The 25088-nt window shown below is 40.8% G+C and overlaps 2 protein-coding genes across 2 annotated transcripts; one reads left to right on the top strand and one right to left on the bottom strand.

Moving 5' to 3' along the window:
• Positions 1-139: 139 nt before the first annotated feature.
• On the top strand, positions 140-15865 carry LOC129839261 (TNF receptor-associated factor 5-like). Its single transcript, XM_055906572.1, has 11 exons — positions 140-5837; positions 7434-7673; positions 9182-9245; positions 9562-9663; positions 9837-10001; positions 11012-11089; positions 11932-12006; positions 13273-13365; positions 13718-13858; positions 14341-14512; positions 14948-15865. Exons 2-11 carry the CDS (start codon positions 7447-7449, stop codon positions 15547-15549), a joined length of 1719 nt encoding a protein of 572 aa, XP_055762547.1. The 5' UTR covers positions 140-5837; positions 7434-7446; the 3' UTR covers positions 15550-15865.
• A 1138-nt stretch (positions 15866-17003) lies between these two features.
• On the bottom strand, positions 17004-20698 carry LOC129839284 (E3 ubiquitin-protein ligase TRIM35-like). The gene has a single exon (XM_055906596.1). It carries the CDS (start codon positions 19848-19850, stop codon positions 18486-18488), a length of 1365 nt encoding a protein of 454 aa, XP_055762571.1. The 5' UTR covers positions 19851-20698; the 3' UTR covers positions 17004-18485.
• Positions 20699-25088: the final 4390 nt, after the last annotated feature.

Genomic DNA, 25088 nt, shown 5'->3' with positions numbered 1-25088 from the left:
TTTTAAAGTTTATGTATATTAGGTTAGGTCTTAGTTTTATTTATTTGAAATCACATCGTTTTTTTTTATTCACTCATCTTTGGATGGACTTGCTTAGATGTTATGTATTGGTGATGTTAAAGATTTACTAGAAGCATTGGTCCTGTTTGAAATTGTTCTTGGCTTCTGGTTAATGTATATTTTACAAATGGCAAAATTTGCAAGTGGTATATAAGCAAGGTATATTGAAGACACTATAATGGACAATACACCACTACTAGTGAACAGGTGGCATTGCCATATTTCAGTTCAATTGTTTGATTTGCTGTAATGCATATTTGTTCTTTGAGCGTATATAGACTTATCTTTTATATAAGCATTATTTATTTTTCTACTCGGTGCTATGGACTCTAGACTGATTTTTGCCTATGTCCAGTATAATAATAACCATTGTGTAAGTGCTCTTACGCTTCTAGGCCAACTGTATTTACGTGATTGAATTGATCTAAACTGGAAGAAACTGATTGAAAAAAAATGATGAACCCGGTTAATAAAATTAACTTGTTTAATGTAATATTAAGCTACGAGGATGTCAATGTCAGTGAATCGATTGTTGTAGTCAGTGAGCCACATTTTCAGGAATTTGATATGTTTCAATGATTTTCATTCAAGATATATTGAAGAACAAGATGTTTGACTTCTGTACAGTTGTGTGTAATAATTTGTGTGCTTAATTTTAAACTGTCAAGATCATACCTAAAACTACGCTTTTTGATTTTGTTTTAACAGTCGCCCATCAGTAATTCCCAGTGTAAGATGAGGCATAGTTTCTAACATATCCATTCAAATAATTGTAAAATTTTGTTTTGTCTGTCCAATTACGATCATTCGTTTTTTACCAAGTTTTGGAATTAATTAGTGCCACTTCATGTTCAGGTGTTGAAAGATTCTGTAAAATTTCAGAATATTTATACAGTGAAGTCGGAAGTTTACATACACCTAAGACAAATACATTTAAACTCAGATTTTCACAATTCCTGACATTTAATCCTAGTAAAAAGTCTCTGTCTTAGGTCAGTTAGGATCACCACTTTATTTTAAGAATGTGAAATGTCAGAATAATAGTAGAGAGAATGATTTATTTCAGCTTTTATTTCTTTCACCACATTTCCAGTTGGTCAGCAGGTCAATTAGTATTTGGTAGCATTGCCTTTAAATTGTTTAACTTGGGTCAAACGTGTCGGGTAGCCATCCACAAGCTTCCCAAAATTAGTTTGGTGAATTTTGGCCCATTCCTCCTGACAAAGCTGGTGTAACTGAGTCAGGTTTATAGGCCTCCTTGCTCGCACACACTTTTTCAGTTCTGCCCACAAATGTTCTATAGGACTGAGGTCAGGGCTTTGTGATGACCACTCCAATACCTTGACTTTGTTGTCCTTAACTTCTTATGGCTGCAGGAATAGTATTGAGTAGCTTGGATGAAAGGTGCCCAGAGTAAACGGCCTGCTCCTCAGTCCCAGTTACTAATATATGCATAGTATTATTAGTATTGGATAGAATCACTCTGAAGTTTCTAAAACTGTTTGAATTATGTCTGTGAGTATATCAGAACTCATATGGCAGGCAAAAACATGAGAAAAAATCCAAACAGGAAGTGAGAATTCTGAGAGTGGTCGATGTTAAAGTCATCGCCTATTCAATTCCCTGTAATATATGGATATGTTTGCACTTCCTACGCCTTCCACTAGATGTCAACAGTCAGTAGAACGTGGAATGGAGCTTATGCTGTGTTGTGGGACCGGATGGGAGGTGTTTGAGTCAGTGGTCTGGCAGAGTGCCAGTTCTTGGTCACGCACTTTCCTCATGATATCGCCATGCGTTCTATTACTTATAGACTGAAAAAAATGCTCCGGTAGGAACGTTATTGGATATATATGATAACAACATCCTGAAGATTGATTCTCTACTAAGTTTGACCAGTTTATTCGACTTGTAATATAACTTTTTGAAGTTTTCGTCCGACGTTTGCCTGCATCTGCGCGAGCGTTTGGACACGTGTACTTCACATGCTATCAAAATTAGCTAATTGGACATAAGTAATGGACATTATCGAACAAACCAACGATTTATTGTGGAACTAGGATTCCTGGCACTGCATTCTGATGAAGATAATCAAAGGTAAGGGGATATTTATGTTGTAATTTCGTATTTCTGTTGACTCCAACATGGCGGCTAATTTGGCTATTGTTCTGAGCGCCGTTTCAGATTATTGCATGGTTTGTTTTTTCCGTAAAGTTTTTTTGAAATCTGACACAGGGTTGCATTAAGGAGAGGTATATCTATAATTCCATGTGTATAACTTGTATTATCATCTACATTTATGATGAGTATTTCTGTTGAAACGATGTGGCTATGCAAAATCACTTGATGTTTTTGGAACTAGTGAATGTAACGCGCCAATGTAAACTCCGATTTTTTTTATAGAAATATGAACTTTATCAAACAAAACATGCATGTATTGTGTAACATGAAGTCCTATGAGTGTCATCTGATGAAGATAATCAAAGGTTAGTGATTAATTTGATCTTTATTTCTACTTTTTGTGAAAGCTATCTTTCGCTGGAAAAATGGCTGTGCTTATTGTGGTTTGGTGGTGACCTAACATAATCGTTTGTAGTGCTTTCGCTGAAAAGCATATTTGAAATCGGACACTTTGGTGGGATTAACAACAAGATTACCTTTAAAATGATATAAAACACATGTATGTCTGAGGAATTTTAATTATGAGATTTCTGTTGTTTGAATTTGGCGCCCTGCACTTTCACTGGCTGTTGTCATATCATCCCGGTAACGGGATTGCAGCCATACGAAGTTAATCCATTTTGCCACAACTTTGGAAGTATGCTTGGGGTCATTGTCCATTCGGAAGACCCATTTGCGACCAAGCTTTAACTTCCTGACTGATGTCTTGAGATGTTGCTTCAATATATCCACATAATTTTCCTCTCCCATGATGTCATCTATTTTGTGAAGTGCACCAATCCCTCCTACAGCAAAGCACCCCCACAACATGATGCTGCCACCCCCGTGCTTCACGGTTGGGATGGTATTCTTCGGCTTGCAAGCCTCCCCCTTTTTCCTCCAAACATGATGATGGTCATTATGGCCAAACAGTTCTATTTTTGTTTCATCAGACCAGAGGACATTTCTACAAAAAGTAAGATTTTTGTTCCCATGTGCAGTTGCAAACCTTAGTCTGGCTTTTTTATGGCGGTTTTGGAGCAGTGGCTTCTTCCTTGCTGAGCAGCCTTGCAGGTTGTGTCGATATAGGACTCGTTTTACTGTGGATATACTTTTGTACCTGTTTCCTCCAGCATCTTCACAAGGTCCTTTGCTGTTGTTCTGGGATTAATTTGCGCTTTTCGCACCAAACTACGTTCATCTCTAGGAGACAGAACGTGTCTCCATCCTGAGCGGTATGACGGCTGTGTGGTCCCATGGTGGTTATACTTGCGTACTATTGTTTGTACAGATGAATGTGGTACCTTCAGGCATTTGGAAATTTCTCCCAAGGATGAACCAGACGTGTGGATGTCTACAATTGTTTTTCTGAGGTCTTGGCTGATTTCTTTAGATTTTTCCATGATGTCAAGCAAAAAGGCTCTGAGTTTGAAGGTAGGCCTTGAAATACGTCCACAGGTACATTTCCAATTGATTCAAATGATTTCAATTAGCCTATCAGAAGCTTCTAAAGCCATGACATAATTTTCTGGAATTTTCCAAGCTGTTTAAAGGCACAGTCAATTTAGTGTATGTAAACTTCTGACCCACTGAAATTGTGATACAGTGAAATAATCTGTGAACAGTTGTTGGAAAAATTACTTGTGTCATGTACAAAGCAGATGTCCTTACCGACTTGCCAAAAGTATAGTTTGTTAACAAGAAATTTGTGGAGTGGTTGAAAAACAGTTTTAATGACTCCAACCTAAGTGTATGTAAACGTCCGACTTCAACTGTACGTTCTCCAGAAATCCTGGTTGGATGATTTCCGGAACTTTGGGAACGTTTCTCAAATTTTGCCTAATCACTGCTAAGAAATGGAGGAAGAAATAGGCCAATTCACTACTGTACATGGTGACAAGCTTAAACCATGTTGAAATGCAAACCTAAATTACCTTTAAACCACTAATATACACTGACTCAATCGTTTCCTGTGGAAATAATGTGGCCAGAAATAAGTATAGTCATGAACATTGAGGACTTGCATTTTCCCTTAAAAATACAATGACATTCGCATGTTACGTTTACTAGGCTATTGGCTTGCCATTATTTCAGGCTCTCGTTGCACTTGCATTTCATTCAAGTGTCTTTCAAACATTTTTAATTTCCATGTCCCTTCTCGCACATTTGTTTGGTTCGTCTTTGTCCTACTATATTGTCGATTTCAATTATTATGTTTTCCAGACTGCTTAAATTGAAATGAATATTGCCCCAAAAATGTAGCATACTAGTGCAATCCCAAATATACAACTATAAATGTAGCACACAAAAAAAAAAAAAATTGAATTGTTGCATAGTTTCCATTTAATTGATTTGTCTACTTCAGCCTAAATAATTTTATCAGCATTCAGCATTGTTTCTGCTTGTTGATATGCCTAATTGACCATAATTGAATGGTTTTCCCATAATCATCAAGCCTCAATGTAACTGCTGTGAAATAATTCTAAACAAATGCAATGAAGTAGTAAAGAGCTAAATAGCATCGGTATGTGTAAATAATACCGCCACACTAGGCACAAACGTCAGTTCGTCTAGTTTTGATTTACATTTGGTTTATTAGTCAAAATGTGAATGCAACTTTAAATCAAATGTTACTATGCCATTGGATTTAGGTTAAAGGTTGGGTGAAAAAAAATGCCCTTACGTTGACTTTTTGCAAATCCAATCAGTTTCACGTTGATTCATCATGGCATAGATTTAAATTGGTTTAAATTACGTGGAAACAACGTTGATTCAACCAGTTTTGCCAATGGTTCGATTTCGCCATGCATGTAAAAACATCAGCTGTGCTTCTTGGTGATCTTGATTTATTAGGCCTAGGGCCTACATGATTCTATTATAGATTTGTTGTATTAAAAAGCAGTATCAATGTGCTCAACATTTCTAAATGTATGCATGGTATTTTCGACCACATCACATTGCCATATGCTAAAACCTTTAATATAGCAGTATTATAAGCACCACTCTGACGTTTGGGTTTGATAGACCAACTAGCTCCGTGAATTGTAGTTTCAAAAAGTATCATAACAAAAAAGTCTGAAATCACAAATGCTCATATTCCTGCCATCTTTCTGAGCGATACAAAATTAATCTGTACAGGCGCAGTCTGGTTGAAAGGCCCTGTGTGTGTGTTAAAGACCCTCTTTGTTGGGCTCCCCAACAGTTATTTTCAAATACATTGTGATAATTTAAGAAACTTCTAAAATTGTTTTAACTCTCAATTTTCAGCAAATACCATTTTAAACCTATGGATGCATTAAAATGGGACAATTTCTTCAGCATCCTGTCCCCGAAACGCTTCAGGGAGGCTATGCAAGGTGCAAACCATACATTTTATTTTACCGCGTTTTAGGATACGATCATTTTTCAAGGGTGTGAACTATGAACACAACATTAGTGCCATTACATTCACTTCCTGACTCATTTTCCGCTCATATAAATTTGGCGGTACGCCGAATTGTGACGTATAGCCTGGGCTACATGCTCCGTACTGTGCAGACGTTTTTGCCATATGAATGTGGATGTAAATTACAAAAGTAAATTAAGAATATCGTCGCACATTCCGTTTTAAAGACACGGTAAGAACGCACTGTATGCCTGCTCAGATATTCAATGCAACAGTTGTTTATTTAGGCTCTGAAAACGAAAGCAAACAACTAATTTCAGTGTGCCTTTTTGACTTAACAATATAAATACAGAACTCCCTTTGATTTTGTCTTCACATTTTTTTTGAAATAATCATGATGTTTTCATCTATTGGAATCATAATGAATAATGAATTCCGCTGTTCTTCAGCAGTGGGGATTCCCCGAAATTGTAGTGATGCAAAGCGTGCATAATTCCGTCGCGTCTTTTTGTCTTTCTCAATATAACGTCAATTAATAGCCTACTCGTACTGTTAATGTAATACAACATAATCCATGTTTATCTTAATTGTCCATTGTCTCATTAAGGATTTGTCACGCACCCTTAGCATGGGCTGCGAGGGGGCAGAATCGCTGGTTTCACCAGCACTAAGGCACTATGCTAGGGGAATTTCTGAAAGGGAGATTTCGATGAGACAATGCACCGACCACCCACGGTCCTTCTTGGGTGCTTATTGAGAATCATAGGAATATTTGCTTGATTTAATATTAAACATGTTAGATACCTGCACCAGAGTTGGCTAGATGGAAATTAATGGCTTTCTGAACATCCCGACAAGCATGGCTGTAGCCAGGGTCTGAGTTTTAGTGAGGTCTAGAAGCCACTCTCCCCCTTCCCATTTCAATAAATGTTAAGACAGGTGAAGCTCATTTACTGCATTTCTATACTATTTAAAAAAACAAAAATGCTATTTGGAGAACCTCAAAAAGAATACAAAACACCCCAGCCGCCATTATCACATTGTTTGCTGTAGCTTCATTCACATCAGTCGATCTACAAACATAGCCACTACACCTTAACTCACATCAACTCAGCATCGGAAATTCAAAACTATACATTTATATGTACAGAGGGATCTGTTGGCAGAAAAGGTATTTTATTAACAAAAGGTCAACAAATAAGTTTGCTTTACAGATTTGCTGCAGTTTTACAGCCAATTTCCTGCAAGTCTACACATTTTGGCATGACTTATGCCATGCTTATATGATGCGTTAGAGTGAGTACCAGAATTAATGAGCGCCCCTTGTAGGTCAGGACCCCAGGGCACATGCTTTGCGTTCCGGGTCGGTAATTCAGCCATGAAAGTTTAGCTGGCTAGACTAACAACTAATTTACCAATCTATGTTTAACTGTCATGTTCTAATTGAGTGACTGTCAGTCAGTGACAATGTATTTATTTGTATTCAAAAGAATGACAGCGGTCCAGACCTCTGTGTACTCAAATGTAGCCACGGCCATGTGAATAAAGTCCATGTGAATAAACTCCATAAAAAGATAGGGTTGTTTTAAAATGTGGGGATTTTACTTATAAACCCCTCCCCCTATTTACTAAACACTTTCATGCACAAATGTTTGGCCTACATCTCATTATGGAGTGCTTTGAATGGGATTTTCTGAATGTCAGTCATGCAGGTATGCAGTCAATTGCAGGACTCCTGGAATAGGACCTTTTAATGTTAACAGACTCTTTGTAGATGTACATTTGCACAGGTCTACAAACTGTCCAACATCTACCACACACCTGTCAGTCTACAGGTTGCCATGGCAACAACAGAGAGTGACCCGAGTGGATCCGGAGGAATCTCCAGGCAGAATTCGGGAGTGGGGGGACAATGGGAATCGGACTTGACTGCGGTGCAGCACAGTTTGAAGTTTGTGAAGAACCTGGAAGAGCACTATGTTTGTCCCACCTGTAAAGGAGTAGTTCTCAACCCACACCAAACCGGCTGCGGACACATCTTCTGCTACCGCTGCATCCAAGGGCTCCTGTAAGAACAGTAGTGATAACAAAACAGCCATTTACTGCATGTTATGTGTTCATATACACAGTGATATATTTGGGGGGGGGTATGACTTTGGGTCAATTCCACTTCAATTCCAGTCAATCTAGGAGTTGAATCAAAATTCTATTTGTTATTTGAAAATGGTCCTTTCTCCTCTGAAGATTGTATTACTGTTTTTTAAGTTAATTTCCCAGAGCTGACTGAAATCGAACTGGAATCAGCCCCATGACAAATGACCAGCCCTCAATTGTGCAAATCTAACTGGTCTGATGTCAGACCAGCACAATTTAAAGTAGAATTTCAGGATTTTAAATTTGAAGTGGTCTCGTGTGGCTCAGTTGGTAGAGCATAGCACTTCCAATGCGAGGGCTGTGGATTCAATTCCCATGGGGAACCAGTATGAAAATGTATGCAGTCGCTCTGGATAACAGTGTCTGCTAAATGACTTAAATGTAAGGTAGGTGGTTCCTCGCCCTGAAATTAGTCCATGGGCCAGGATAAATGAATCCATGGTTTGGTTCTTCTTGAAACAGCTACTGCAAACTTCAGCTAACTTTAGCCACCACGAGATTGGAAATGGAAACTGAGCGTTTTTTATTTTTATTGCCACATCACCATCAACATCAAACCAAATATGGAGTTGGTTTGTAGTTGATTCAGCCTTTAAATATCTATATAGTTTAAATGCTGAAGTTTGCAGTGGCCGTTTGATCTGCACTCGGGGCAGGGGTATAGAAGAAGCCCATGCAGTCCATGTCCAGGCAGTCGCACATGTCCTTGCCCAGGCAAGCAGCCAGCTTTTGTACACTTTGCTCTTCGCCCCCATGGTTGATTTGATTAGGATCTATTTTAGCCCACCATGGGCTAGTCTTCCAAGAGTCCTTAAAGCTACAATATGTAACTTTTTGCGCAATCTGACCAAATTCACATAGAAATGTGAGATATAGATCTGTCATCCTCATTGAAAGAAAGTCTAATTAGCGGTAGATCTGTAATAAGTTTAGTTTCTGCAACTTTTACTTTCAGTTTTGTAGACCAGCAAACAGCTGAATATACAATATTGTTGGTTATTAAAAAGATAATTCATCGCGTTTTACATGGTACATTGATTCTCTACGCTATACATTGCTTATTTTGTCAAACTGAAATTAGGCGAACTATTAGAGAAATTAGGTGAACTATTAGAACCAGGAAATGTAAAACATACAGCAATTTGGAAAAACTACAAAAGCAAAGTTAAAAACAAACAGATCCACATTCCTATTACGAGTTACACCTGCCAAGAGGCATGTGGACGTATTCATTTAAATACAACTTTACATATTACAATAATCTCTTACCCATTCTTATTGTTCAAGAGGCTTTGTGAGTTAATGAAGTTGTACACTTCTGAATGTACTCTTTTAGCCCATTGAGCTAAAGGGCTGTTAGTTGATACTGTAGGTAGCATATGTCAGCAGTCATATTGAAATGTGATGCTCTCTTTTGTGCAGGGAAAACTCCCCAGCCACCACCTCGGCCTGTCCTTTGGACAGAGGTTTGATCAAATCTGATGAGGTGAGATTAAGAAACCATCGGTTCATTTGGGAAGTAAAAAGCGAAATATACGAAGAAATACTTTAGGCGTACTTTATTCAGAATTACTTTTGCAGAGTACATTTTTACTGCTAACACAACTGATGTCTACAATGTATTTTCATTGGTACACAAAAATATTTGGGGGGTTTTACTTGTCATGAAACTTTAAGACACCAAACCTACTTCATGTGTAAGACAAAAACGACTGTATTAAAATTCCGACAGAAATCAAACATGAATCATGAGCTTCTTGAAATGTAAAACAATGATACACAATAGTTGCCGTTTCCTGCAGGTTTTCCAAGACAATTGCTGCAAAAGGGAGATATCAAATTTAGAAGTCTACTGCACAAACTCCCCCAACTGCTCCCACAGAATGACATTATGTCGGTTGCAGGTAAATCCCACAAGACACCACAAGTATCCAATGTTACCCATTGCTGTAGTAAATACAAGAGAAACGACAGCTAAAACAGGACTGCAAAGTAATTCATTAACAAATGCTCAGACAGCAACGTGATCAAACATTTGATACATGACAGGCTCTCTCCCCTTCCCTCTCTTTCTCAGGAGCATCTACAGGCATGTCCGTTTGAGTCGTTGCAGTGTTCCAATGTAGGCTGCAGTGAGATCTTGCAACGCAAGGATTTGCAGGAGCACCTCAGAATCAGCTGCTCCTATCGTATGGAGCGCTGTCACTACTGCAAGCATCCTTACACATGCTGCCAACTCGAGGTGAATGCCAGAGAAATTGACTGTTTTATAACATAGTCTGTTTAAATTTGATCTTAAATTTGTTTACTCTTGCAAAGGTCAGGGTTTAAGTTTTATGATATGAGGACTTTCGATTTGCCATTGTGCCCGGCGGTTTATTTGGGATCTTCTAAAATGGTTGAACTGTCCTCAGGCTCAACATAGTATTTTTACTCTGTTACGAAAAACACAACTAGCCTACTGATTTTGCTGCACCCCCTATGTCTGGGGGTTTTAGGCCTAGTTAGGTGGTGTGTAACCTGATTTCAGATGTGCATATACAGTATGTGAGAAATCACTATATTCACCTAGGTGTTGAATGCATGTACCCAGGACACTGCTACATTAACTTAGGCCAGCTCCGGATTGACCTATTGGTCAGCCAGTCCAAGCAATTATTATTTGTTCAGATGGTGACAAAATAAATCTGTACAAAAACCAAGCCACAAACAAACAAAATGGTTGCCGAGGGGCTTCTGGCGTCCCTTCTCCCTCAGACTCTCTTTCTCTCTGAGTGACAATCACTTTAATTGGCTGCACCTGATGTGCTTATCAAGGCTTAGCTCACCATCTAGACCCGGTTGCTGCCACCTGGGAATGGAGTGTGGAAGTGTATCCTGGAAATGTGTTTCCTAACTCTGTGCTAACTCTATGCTACCCCCCCATATCACAAGTCATATTAAGGAAGTGGATTGTCCTTCATCTGTGTTCCCCCTCTAACCCTTGTACTACATTTAGCTAAAGATCATTTTTTACATAGTCTGGGTATTACATACAGTAATTCTCCCAACAGGTGGCGCAATTGACTTGAATAGATGTTTGAATTCCTCGCCCTTACTGCAGTCTCTTAACAGTTCACACAACTACAATAAGTGCCTTTGACAACACTTGAATGAAGCTCTTTTCAGTCTATTATGATATGATACTGTAAGTCTTACAGAAGGACAATCCTCCTTAATAATCACTTATTATTTCTGTTCGGACATCACCAGGAACATGAGAGGTATGCATGCCCAGAGGTTGAAATCAAGTGCCCCAACAAATGCTCCCAGATGATTAAAAGATGCATGGTAAATATTCAGATATTACCAAAATATTTGTTTTATTTGCTAAATGTATTGTTTGAAGATACTCATTAATAGTTTGAAGAAAGATGTTCTATATTCCTTGACATTTTGCAACAACTACATACACTGATTGTACAAAACATTAAAAACACCTGCTCTTTCCACGAAAGACTGACCAGGTGAATCCAGGTGAAAGCTATGATCCTTTATTGATGTCACTTGTTAAATCCACTTCAATCAGTGTAGATGAAAGAGAGGAGACAGGTTAAAGAAGGATTTTTAAGACATGGATTGTGTAAGTGTGCCATTCAGATGGTGAATGGGCAAGACAAAATATTTAAGTGCCTTTGAACGAGGTATGGTAGTAGGTGCCATGCACACCGGTTTGAGTGTGTCAAGAACTGCACTGCTGCTGGGTTTTTCACGCTCAACAGTTTGTGTGTATCAAGAATGGTCCACCACCCAAAGGACATCCAGCCAACCTGACACAACTGTGGGAAGCATTGGAGTCAGCATAGGCCAGCATCCCTGTGGAACACGTTCAACACCATGTGGAGCCCCGACGAATTGAGTGCAAAAGTTGCACCCCGCAAATCAACATTAGAATGTTTTGTACACTCAGTGTATAATACACTGCACAGAAGTTTGTAAAACTGTATGAGTGTGTAGAACTAATTTGGTTGCTGTTTCTACCTCTCACCCAATCTCCCTTCTCTCTCATGTATCCTTCTCTGTCTGACTTCTCTTCTCCCCTCTCTCCTTTTCACCTTTTTATACTCTCCCCTCACTTTCCCTCTCTGACTAACACCTCTTTGCTTGTAATGTACTCTCTCTCTATCACACAGCTTGAAGACCATGCTGACCAGTGTCCTGAGGTGCAGACGGACTGTGTTTATAAGAAATATGGCTGCTCTGTCCGGGTTGGTGGATATATTCTCCCTTTCTCTGTGCTTTGGAATCCAATTCTACGCCCAAGGAAATCTAGTGTTAGTCAGACAATCTCAAAGTCCTTATGCGACCCTCTTGGATGGGTAGTGGCTGACACAGATGCCATGTGGTGATAAAACAATGGCCTTGTAACAATTTACTACAATAAGAACTGTCTATACGGTCTCAAGAATGTCTGTTTGAAAGCGTCTGAATGAACAAAAATATAAACGCAACATCAACAATTTGAATGATTTGAATGATTTTACAGTTCATATAAGGAAATCAATCAATTGAAATAAATGAATTAGGCCCTAATCTAAGGATTTCACATGACTGGGCAGGGGAGCAGACATGGGTGGGCATGGGAGGTCATAGGCCCACCCACTTGGGAGCCAGGCCCAGCCAATCAGAATGAGTTTATCCCCACAAAAGGGCTTTATTACAGACAGAAATATTCCTCAGTTCCATCAGCTGTCCGGGTGGCTGGTCTCAGACAATCCCACATGTAAAGAAGCTGGATGTGGAGGTCCTGTGCTGGCGTGGTTACACATGGTCTGAGGTTGTGAGGCCGATTGGACGTACTGCCAAATTCTCTAAAACAACGTTGGAGGTGGCTTATGGTAGAGAAATTAACATTAAATTATCTGGCAATAGTTATTTTGGACATTCCTGCAGTCAGCATGCCAATTGCACGCTCCCTCAAAATTTGAGACATCTGTGGCATTGTGTTGTGACAAAACTGCACATTTTAGAGTGGCATTTTTATTGTCCCCAGCACAAGGTGCACCTGTGTAATGATCATGCTGTTTAATCAACTTCTTGATATGCCACACCTGAATGGAGATGGATAGATTATTTTGGCAAAGGAGAAATGCTCACTAACAGGGATGTAAAGACATTTTTACACAACATTTGAGAGAAATAAGCTTTTTGTGCAGATGGAACATTTCTGGGATCTTTTATTTCAGCTCATGAAACATGAGACCAACACTTTACATGTTGCGTTTATATTTTTGTTGAGTAATAGTAATGGGTGTTTATATGAACTAGTCCTATACATTACAACCAAAAGACACAGATATTCATTTGTCTTGGTTCAACAACAGCCTTACCCATCAGGTAATGTCAAAACAGTATGTATAATGAGTGTTATAATTTGTATGTCATTGTTTGGCATGTCATTCTTAAACATGTCTAGACATGATATGCAGTTCTATTGCCATACAACTAATTGTTATTTCTCTCTGTGTGGACAGGAGAGGAGAGCCCAAGTTCAAGTTCACGAGGAAACCGCTCTCAATCACCACATCCTCCTGGTTCTGGGGAGCAACACCAAGCTGGAGACACAGGTAGGACCCAGAACTTTTCTGTTTATGGACCAGGGTGCATTCAGAATGAAGAAAGCGTCGCAAATGTTTAGTTGGTGCTGTTTTGAACGAGCAAGTTAATAACAGTCATCATAAGGACAATGCCTGGTCACAAAACATTCAAAAGGGCCAAATCCTAACTTGAGGTTTGCAAACGGAACACACACTTATGTCCTTCCCTTTGGAGACTTGCGCCAAACATGAGTTTCCTGCACACATCTCAAGTTAGGATTCAGCCCTTATAGTGCCTAGATCAGTGTGCCAAAGGGCAAGTTGTACCTAGAGCCAGTGCGGTGGCAACGGTTGAACTTTGATCATTCCTCTGATCTGCCAGATGGAAATCCTCCAGCAAGAGGTGCTGCTGAGGCACAAGGAGCTCCAGGAGAGGAGCCACCAGGTCAGCGGTCTGGAGGAGGTGGTCCGCCCGCTGGCCCAGCAGGTCAGCCGATGTGACAGCACTCTGTCTGCAGTACAGGTAAGAAGCAGTACTATAGCATGTAACCAATACAACACCCAGAGGTCTGGCTGGTCTAGCGGTAATGCTGCAGAATCCAGCATGTCTACAGTGTAGGTATGAATCTGGCCTACTGCCCTTTGACACAACCTCTCTCCATCTTTCCTCATCTTCTCTCTGTTCAATAAAATCTAAAAAGACTTCAAAAATATTTATGGGACACTGCAAGTAAGAAACACTGCTGTTAATGCATATGAAACCACAGCAGAAATAATTAATTCACACAACACTGCACTTAATAGAATCCATTGGTCATAGGAATCAAAACGTTAAGATTCTCATAAGAGGAGAGACTACCTTGATTGTGTTTATTAAGGCATGCAACAGAAAACGTTTTAAAACATTAAACATTCGGTTTTGGTGCCTAATGATTCTGAACGCTACCCAGGTAAATAGCAGTACTGCAAATAAAGTGTTGCGGTTTTCTGGACGTCCCTGTACAGAGGTCTCTGGAGGACCAGAGGGGCCACATCTCCAGCGTCCAGCTCCAGCTTGAGGAGCTGTCCAGTGTGTTTGGCCCTGGTGTGGCCCGGGAGGAACTGGGCCAAATCAGAGCGTCCCTGGATGCCCTCAGACAGCAGGTGTCCGTCACGGAGGGGCTCAAAGACCACCTGGGTGAGTGGAGGGGGTCCTAAATGGGCTGAGTGAACTAAAGGTGGATTGGAGATCATTATAATGGTTTCCACCGACAGTACGCCCATGACGTGTGAAAAGTGGGTCTTGGGAAATGTAACTGCCACTGGGTTATTTGAATTATGGTAAAACTCCCTCTGTCTTTGGCAGCATAGTCCACAGAATTCAAGTAACTAGTAGTAGTTAGTTACCAATCCCGGGTTACTGGAAAGATGCTAGACTTTTAGAGCAATAAGCTAGTCTCCCAAGGCTTGTAACAGATTATGGAAAGACTCAAGACTGTGTTAGGCCAATGATCTTAAGTCGCTAAGGCTTGTAAGCGATTATGAGCAAATAATTAACATTGTTCTGACATTTACAATCACCAGTAGATTAATTAAAGTATAAAGAATTTCCATCGCCCATCTTTCCCCCCAGGGGAGTTGAAGGAGACCTACATGCGCCACTCGCGCCTCCTCAGCATCCACACGGCGCAGCTGGAGTGCAACGAGGAGCACTTCAGAGAGCTCGAGTCCACCTCATACGACGGCAAGCTCATCTGGAAGCTCCGCGACTACCGCAAGAGGAAGGAGGCCGGTGCACGAGGCCAGGGGCCGTGCCTTAGCAGCGCGCCCTTCCACACGGGCCGCAGCGGCTACAAAATGGCCGCCAGGGCCTACCTGAACGGCGACGGGGCAGGCCGGGACACCCACCTGTCTCTTTACGTGGTCCTCATGAGGGGCGACTTCGACCCCCTCCTGCCCTGGCCCTTCAGACAGCCGGTGTCATTGTCAGTGCTGGATCAGAGCGGCACCAACAACCACCTAACTATGAGTTTCAAACCCGACCCGGAAAACACTAGCTTCCACCGGCCCGGCTCGGTCGCTGCAACCGCCAGCGCCCCCACCAACGTGGCCTCTGGTTTCCAGTGCTTTGCCTCGCATGCCCAGCTGGAGACGCCCAAGAACGCCATCTACGTGAGAGACGATACGCTTTTTGTTAAGGTCAAAGTGGACACGAGCGGTTTGGAGGACTTGTAGAGGGGCCTTAAAGAACTGGTTTGAGATCATTTCAAAAATAGCTAATGTTACAAAGCTCAGTGCAGGCCAATGCCTCAGTTGTACTCCACATTTAACAAAGTAAGCTTGCAGAAATAGTGTCAGCAAGTCCATGCATTTTTCTCCCAGATACTTAAATGATAAAGCAATACAGAAATTGCAGTGAAGTATTTACATTCTGTAATTCTTTAGCCTTGTCTGCAGACTGCTTGTATGTGCTCACTGAGGATTCAACTGTTAATGCTGCCCACAGATATTATATTGAATCTTATTTTTGGATTAAAGTCCTACAATCAGAGAGCACGCAATCTATTAATCGTTAATTAATGACAACTCAGGGATTTTAATGGACAGCTGTTAAAATTAACATACACTTTTTAATTGTAACGGAATTCGTCCTCCTCATCTGACGAGGAGTAAGAAAGGTCGGACCAATGGGCAGCGTGGTAAGTGTTCATGATGAATCTTTAATAGAACAAACTGAACACTGAGATACAAAACAATAAAGTGAACTACTGAAAACCGAAACAGTTCCGTGTGGAACACACAGACACGGAAGACAACCACCCACAAAACACAACAGAAAACAGGATACCTAAATATGGTTCCCAATCAGAGACAATGACTAACACCTTCCTCTGATTGAGAACCATATCAGGCCAAACGAAAAACCCAACATAGAAACACAAAACATAGATAACCCACCCAACTCACGCCCTGACCATACTAAAACAAAGAAAATACAAAAGAACTAAGGTCAGAATGTGACAATAATACCTTTACTGAATAAGCCAATATACAGTACATGTTGAACGTTTATTTAAATTCTTAGAAATGTAGAAATGTGAAAAGTAAAAAAAAAATTTAAAAAAAAAATGCTTATTCCTGAAAGTTATTATAAAGTGTTACCATAGATGAATAAATTGTTACAAGCGTTTTTCCTTACATTTTGTGGTACATGTAAACAACAATTATGTGCATCACATGTCATATCCAGTCAGTAAATATGTAGACTGTGGTTGTGGGATAACATTACTTTTTGGTGGGGAACAATCTTTAGCAACATTTTCCTACGTACTGTATCTTATGACTGTACTGTATGTGTTAACGGTAAAGCAACAGTATGTGAGCTTTCGTGTAAAAACATAATGAGATACCAATGCATAACAATACTGCAGATACAGGTATGCATTATACATTTCTATGGGAATGCAGTGGTCTTTTGGGTAAATACTGAAATACCAAGACTGGGATTCAATCCGAGGCACGTTGAAGAGCAGCGCACTAAGCGAAAGAAAATTAATGTGATCTATGCGAAAGAAATTGCCTTTAAATGGTGCATTGCCAGCTGTCTAGTGTGCTGCTCCATTATGGAATCCCAGCCTTAAAAATAAGGGAAGAGTAACAACACACATTAATTGACCACAACAACCCTATTTATGAATCCATAGTGCTAGTTTATTCAAAAATGTGACACGTTTCGACCGTAGTCTTGTCAAAATGACACTTTCTTTTCGCAGCCATGTCATTCTGTATGACTACAGAAACAAGTTCTACTTTAAAGAAGGCAAATATATAAACATGTATGTAAACCCCTTACATCTCATACAGAAAGTTCAGCACAGCAGATTGGAACATTTGGGAAAAAATTATAACAGACTAACTTTCAACAGGTGCTGGAAGTCAAAAATGTTTATTTGACCATGCTTGTCACTTATGAACATTTTGAACATCTTGGCCATGTTCTGTTATAATCTCCACCCGGCACAGCCAGAAGAGGACTGGCCACCCCTCATAGCCTGGTTCCTCTCTAGGTTTCTTCCTAGGTTTTGGCCTTTCTAGGGAGTTTTTCCTAGCCACCGTGCTTCTACACCTGCATTGCTTGCTGTTTGGGGTTTTAGGCTGGGTTTCTATACAGCACTTCGAGATATTAGCTGATGTACGAAGGGCTATATAAAATAAACTTGATTTGATTTAGTAAAAAGTACAAGTAGACATGGCACACAGATCTTGTGGTTGAATAAAACAAAATGTTGAACTATCAACATATACCTAATGAAAACTTAAAAAGGGGCAATCTGCAGTTGCTACATCCAATTTGGAATTATATTGTAAGTGATATTTACCTGTTGATTCTTGAAGAATATAACATAGAAATGCCATGAGCTTATAGTTAAACTGTCATACCCCATCAGAACCCAAAATATAAGCTTGTATATGGGTTCTGATTGGGTACAACAGTTTATCCAAGCTCATGGCATTTATACGTTATATTCTTCAAGAATCAACATGTATATATATATCACTAATATAGAAGTCCTCCAATGTTTTGTTATCATGGATGAGCCGTCCTTGCATCCATAGCTCTGTCTATGAATTTGAGTGGTTACATTTCTCCAGGCCCAGGGGAAACTGCTTTGTTATTGTTTCAGCTGTGGATTTCCCCTTTAAAGGGATAGTTGAAACTAATTATAGATTTCCTTATCTTTTAAGCAGTCTACAGACAATGTAAGACAGCAATCCTGCTTTGGTTTAGTTTCCCTGGCCACTGTCTCCAAATGCTAACTTTTTAGCATTTGTGACCCAACACCAATACAAGACAATATCCCGTATATTAGCATCTTAAAGCATAACTTAATTGATCTACATTAGGAATTTCAGACACTTTAGGATGATTCGGACATGAAACGTGAACAATTATTAAACTACAACAATATTTGAAATGTAACAGGGCAGACATCTTATACAGAACAATAATAGTTTGGGATGGTTTAGAGAAAAGTCGTATAAGCCTTTTGAAATCTACAATTTAATACATAGATACACATGCCTTTCTGAGTTTTACACTATTGGAGCAGATACACCTGTGAATATCAGAGAGGATTGGATCGATACACCCACCAACACGCGCACATACCTCACTGATGTGATTTTACTGTCACAGACACCTCTGATGGGCAGATCTGTATATCACGGTTGCTGGCGTCTTTTATCTTCCAAACAGAGATGTATGGGTAGACCGTCTCAGTAAACCTATGTTTATGAGTGTAGATGTGTGTATTGTCTTTGGGGTCATAGAAAGCCACTTCCCCCCTGTCGTAGTTCAGCTGAACTCTGATCCTCTGGGGTATCCTCTTCACAGTGAGGGTTTTACCAATTCCATTTGTATACTTGCGCCCCCTTTTCAGTATAGCCCAGATTCCGTATTCTGGTGACGCAAGAAGATTTTCTCCCTTCCGATTGACGGACTCTGCAGCCACGCCTAAATTCCACTCAGGTTGGTCGCCCACCTCCACCTCCCAGCTATGCTCTGAACCCTTCACAAAGCCTGCGGAGCCAATGACCTTTGCCCACCGTGTGAACCGCTCTGGGTTGTCCGGAGTCTGCTGCTTCTCTATGGCTGTGTGTCGCACGCTGGTGAGGTCATCAGACAAAGTCATAGTAGAGGGAGCCGTGTTGGGGTCCAAAATGATGGGCGAGTGTTTGACTATCGCCTGCATCTGCTCCCAGACTTGGAACTGCAGGTTTCCCAGGTGTTTGGCGATGTCGATCAGCGCTCCGGAGACGAGCTGTGGATCCGGAAGTTCAAGTTGGGCTCTGGCTCTGCTCTGGGTGCGTTTGTAACTCACAAGGAATTTTTCACTGCCTTTCTTCAAGTCCTCTTTCACAGCGTCAATGGCATCTGTGAGAGAGGAGATCTGCTCATCAATGCTCTCCATGCCTCTCTCGATTATCATTCCCTTTTCCTTCTCCTCCTCCCTCAGAGCAGCCAGTCTGGCCTCCTCTTCCTCTCTCAGGAACTGGTGGAGCTTCTCAAACTCTTCCCTGATCCTCCTCGTTGTGTCCACCTGCTGATCCTTGGTGTGCTGAGTCATGCTATCGTAGCTCTCTTGGGCGTTTTCACATTTCTCCAGCTTTTCCTCCAGATGTGTTAAGTCAGATCTCAGGTTGTTCTTCAGTACACTCACCGATTCCCCCTCTTCCATTCTTTTGTTCTGTGCTGGTTCCTCTTCTGGAAGATCTCTCTTTAAAGACATAGCAAGGTTGTTAAAGTCCATGTTGCTTAGGATCATGTTTGTGACGTTCACAGCTCCCTCCTCGCAGTAGGTCTCCACCATCCTATCCACAGTGGCATGCCTTGTGACATTCTCCAGGTGAGCCTTTGAAATGTTAGGAAAACCTTTCAGATTGCTATTGCTCAGCTCCCAGTGAAATCTATCCAGCTCTCTTTTGTCCAGTTTCTCCAGAACGTCCAGCAACAACTCAGAGACAGATGCTGCCATTGTAGAACGCTAGATACACTGCACTAGGTAGTGAAACGTACAACTTTGTTTAACTTTCACGTTTACCAGCTGCCCTTGGAAGTCCCAGTTTTGGATGTTCTCTCTTAATAATCATTTTGTTTCTACCAATAATTCCTGTGTTGCTTTTTCAGTCAGATGGAGAGAGAGTGAAGATTACAAGCAGCCCTAAACAAACTTCACAGAGTTTTAGGAGGTTTTTTTTAACCCTAACCCCCGTTTTTTTTCTGGGTGTTGACAGGAAACCGTTAGAATGTGTGTGTGTGAACTGTATGATAGGTCTGTCAAACTCCCTACTGTTGGCTGATTTCCCAGAAGCAGCTGACCTTGCCATTGTGCACATTCAGTGTAGTCTTTGCGGTTGCGTACACACACGTACATGTTCACAGACCTCATGCATTTCTTGTAAATCGTCTGACTTCTTTTCAGACGTTATAACAAAGTATATGGACAAAAGGTATAACAAATGTAAATATAAGGGGGGATCTGTAAGAGACTGTATTTAGCGACATCCAATCCGTTTCTGCTATACTATAGCTTTCCATTATTGTGATTATAAAGACATAATGTTAAGTATTTCGCAAGAGCTCATATCATCTGTGCAGAATTTACAATAAACCAATGGGTCTCATATCTACTTGTAGCATCCTGACATTGTGGGTAGTCTGGGTTAGTTAGTGGAAAGAAGGGAACAGTGGTACACCAGGTGTCCTTGGAAGTGCTAGTATAAATACTGTGTCAGGGATTAGCTGGTGTCACCTGGGGGACAATATAAGATACTCTAGGAATGTTCTCCATATGTTATTATATTCATTTAGTGGTTCATTGATTTAAAAAGGTACATCTCTCCAGGTACATCTCAAACAGACTGTGGATTTCTTATGCTCCTCACGAACTAACGATCAGAAAATAAAATAATATGAATTACATTGTCTTTTCCACTTCTACAGAATAACATTTTGGCAAGTCAATGAAATAAATAAGTTAATTTATAGAGACCAAGAGAGCACAGGAATTCTGCTTTGCGGAGATAAGGACTGAGATCTCCATTCAACAACAAACAGCAAGTAAAACCGGGATTAAATCCAAGGTGCGTTGTAGAGCAGTGCACTGGATATTCGACAAAGCGCATTTTAAAGGCATTTTCCCCGACATTCACAGATATCGCATTCGAATCATGGTTGAATTGCAGTGGCATGTGCGTAGCTTCGTAATTATCGGACTGATTACTGCTGGAATCCGTGTAGCGAAACAGAAAGTAAACTGGCGAGACTTCTGGGTGGTTGTATTTTTAAATGTTTTTATTTAACTCGGCAAGTCAGTCAATAACAAATTCTTATTTTCAATGACGGCATAGGAACAGTGGGTTAACTGCCTTGTTCAGGGGCAGAACTACAGACTTTTACCTTGTCAGCTCGGGATTCAATCTTGCAATCTTTCGGTTACTACCTTTCGGTTACTAGTCCGATGCTCTAACCAGTATGCTACCTGCCGACCCAGGTTAGCATTTGCGTCCCTCGCGTTTGCAACAATGAAAAACTGTTGTTACACATCATCCATGTTTTTTGCTTATATTGAACTGTTTATCAATGATGAAACATAATGCAAGTCATGTATAGCGCAAAATCCATATTTTGTAGGCCAAGGCTGCAGATCCGAAGGTAAGCACCCTGTCCCGCTCCTGTCAGCTCCCCTGGAAACCTCTCCCCCTGAGCTGAAGATCCAAATCACGTTCTGGTCATGTGTTTCTTTACATTTACTTTACACACCAATTTCTGTGGTCACCCTCCCCTTACATTTCTCGAAGGTAGGGTGACCTGTGAAATGTCAATGCGGCATCTGGATGCCAACCATTTGTTCTCAATCAATTTCATGGGAAGACACATTAGATCTTCTTGAATTATGTACAGTGTTGTTTCGAAGTACAGTGTTTTATTTGAATTATGTACAGGGAGCGAATTTTAGAGCAGATGGTGTTTTGACTAGTGGCGCGCTGTTGAGTTTTGACCACATGGGAGAAAAATGCTACCATTCTCACAATCATCCAAAATCTCATAAGAAATGAGGTGGTGTTTTTTTGTCTTACAGTAACGTTATACCATGCTATTATATTCGGTTCTGTTATATATAATACTATCATTATGTGATCTTGCTGACACAGATTCAGCCTTGATTTAACTTAAACAAGCATCATTCTCCATTTATCACAGACCTTTGCCAAAGTAGCCTTTTCTTCTGGGCTACTAAACAAGTAAAGCAGAGACTGTGCGTAAAGGAGAGAATCCCACACAAGCCAGAAGCTTTGGATTTAGTTGTTTATAGAGAATTCGGATCTGCAGCCACTCTGTATTTTGAAACTTCTCTTAATGGTCTCAAGGGTACAATCCTTGATTCTGTTTCATTTTTTTGTCCCCAGCTAAATGGCAGCTCTGCTTTTTGGTTTGCTAAAAAGCTGAAGGACGTGGCTGGAGAAATGTAATAAGTGGGTAACATTCATTGAAATGACCATTGAACAGCTGTACATATTGCAGATTTCACCTTTAAAAAATGATTGACACTTTCTTTAGAAATATATGAAATGTACCAGTGATCAGTTGAATGAACACCCATCCACCAACCACCACATGCTAGCAGTGCTAATTTACATAAAGTTATAAAAAGACTGACATTGTTAGGGCCACGCAACATGAACCGACGACCATCGCACCACTTTGTAAAGACGAGCGTGTCAGGTGGGACTTGGACAGTCAAAACTTGGGATGACGAGACTACACTGCTGTTCTTAGCTCTTTTGTTCAGTGTTGAGAGAATCGTTGGCACCCTACTATCACCTCCACTACCACCCTGTACCCAGGCCACGTACTCCAGGCTGCCAGTGTAACGGATGTGAAATGGCTAGCTAGTTAGCGGGTACGCGCTAGTAGCATTTCAATCAGTTACGTCACTTGCTCTGAGACTTTAAGTAGGGTTGCCCCTTGCTCTGCAAGGGCCGCGGCCTTTGTGGAGCGATGGGTAACGATGCTTCGTGGGCGACTGTTGTTGATGTGTGCAGAGGGTCCCTGGTTCGCGCCCGTGTTGGGGCGAGGGGACGCCGTAAAGTTATACTGTTACACCAGCCACCAAAGTAGTTCTCATTATTACGAGATGTGGAAGATCAAACGTAAGTGGCGCCACCATTTTGTGGCATGCATGCTCTTTCACATTCAGTCAAAACGAAAATAACAAAATGACTGCATATGGCAAGTGGTTTTTCCATACACACACAGGCTACAGTTCAGCATGGCTGAGAGACATTTCCAGCCAGGAAAACTAATAGAACTTGGCACCATTAGGCACTGAATGGAACACAATGGACTGAAACAGGGAGGGATTTCCTGGCCTTGCCCCCTCCAAAAAAATGCTCATTAGGTTTCCATTACAAAATTGTGTTAAAACATTTTCTGTTGTGTGCCCTCTTGAAACCGACCAAGGGTCAGCGTCAATTTCGTTTGGAGTCCATTTAAAATATGAACTGAATTAGAATTGAATTAATGAACTGAAAATCCACCAGGAAAATCCCAATATACTGTATGTTGTCATTATAAAACACATATTTAAAAAAAATAGAGGACTTTATATCTGTGCCATTAGCAGCATGGGCAGCGCCAGAGGCAACAACCCATAGGAATCCCCACCCAGTTGACTACTTTCAATACTTTAAAATGGCGCTGCCCATGCCACTATGGTGGGGAGTTAAATGTGTCCGCATGCTTCCCAGCCAAAACAGTTCAGAAGTTTGTGCATATATTATAATGACATTTTGTGACGTTTATGTTCGTTTTGGACTTCGGTGAGTGTTTTTCGGCTGTTCGGGCACACAAAATGTTTTCTCGAGGCAAGCCGAAGTCCAAAACGAACATAAACATCACAAAATGTCATCATAATATGCGCACAAGCTCTTCTGAACTGTTTCGGCTGGGAAGCATGCGGACGCCTTTACAGTACCTTCAGAAAGTGTTCATGCCCCTTAACTTACTCCACATTTGGAATACGGTGAAAATTGTCACAAGCAAGCTGGAGCTATTACCATATTAAATCTTCTCAGAGAAACACACATGCCAAGAGGTCAATTTGGAAATACACTTCATGACCAAAAGTATGGACACCTGCTCGTCGAACATCTCATTCTAAAATCGTGGGCATAAATATGGAGTTACTCCCCCCTTTGCTGCTATAACAGCCTCCACTCTTATGGGAAGGCTTTCCACTAGATGTTGGAACATTGCTGCGGGGACTTGCTTCCATTCAGCCACAAGAGCATTAGTGAGGTCGGACACTGATGTTGGGCGATTAGGCCTGGCTCGCAGTCGGCGTTCCAATTCATCCCAAAGGTGTTCGATGGTGTTGAGGTCAGGGCTCTGTCCAGGCCAGCCAAGTTCTTCCACACCGATCTCGACAAACCATTTCTGTATGGACCTCGCTTTGTGCACGGGGGCATTGTCATCCTGAAACAGGAAAGGGCTTTCCCCAAACTGTTGTGTTGGGGTAGGTTCCTTGTTCCTTGTCAATCATTTGCTTATTGGTGAAATCAGCAATCAGACATATCTTTAAGTAAATCAATTAAAAACCTTTATTAATGCAATTGCAGACAGAAGTTGACAACGGGAACATAGCACACATGTTTCCGAGTAAGTTCTGCAAAATAGGAAAGGGTCCAAGTTGCTTTAATATGCTTGCAGTCAACCCCTAGTGATGTAACTGCCTATGTCAACACCTTCTACTCATGAGACTAAGCCCATGCATATACAGTTATACAAACTTGCAGGAGAGACAATAGTTCCAGTGTTTTTTAAGGGCTCAGTAGTAACTTTCCACTCCCCAAGTTGCTTTATAGTGGTATGTCTGACTTGTCTCTTATCTCTTTCACTCCCCTGCAGGGTTCTGTGTCTATGAATCTCTTTTAGCCTTGAGGCGCTTTCTCACAGACACCCTGTTTTGACTGCAATAACTCACACATCTCTCAGACCGTTTCTTATAAGAAGCAGAGACTAGACAAGAACTGTGGAACAATATTAAACCTTATAATGTATATACTGTATATAGTGGGGCAAAAAAATATTGAGTCAGCCACCAATTGTGCAAGTTCTCCCACTTAAAAAGATGAGAGGTCTGTAATTTTCATCATAGGTACACTTCAACTATGACAGACAAAATGAGAAAAAAATCCAGAAAATCACATTG

This window comes from Salvelinus fontinalis, chromosome 3 (genome assembly GCF_029448725.1).
Source record: "Salvelinus fontinalis isolate EN_2023a chromosome 3, ASM2944872v1, whole genome shotgun sequence".
Classification (NCBI taxonomy): Eukaryota; Metazoa; Chordata; class Actinopteri; order Salmoniformes; family Salmonidae; genus Salvelinus; species Salvelinus fontinalis.
This window is presented reverse-complemented; position numbering and strand designations above follow the sequence as displayed.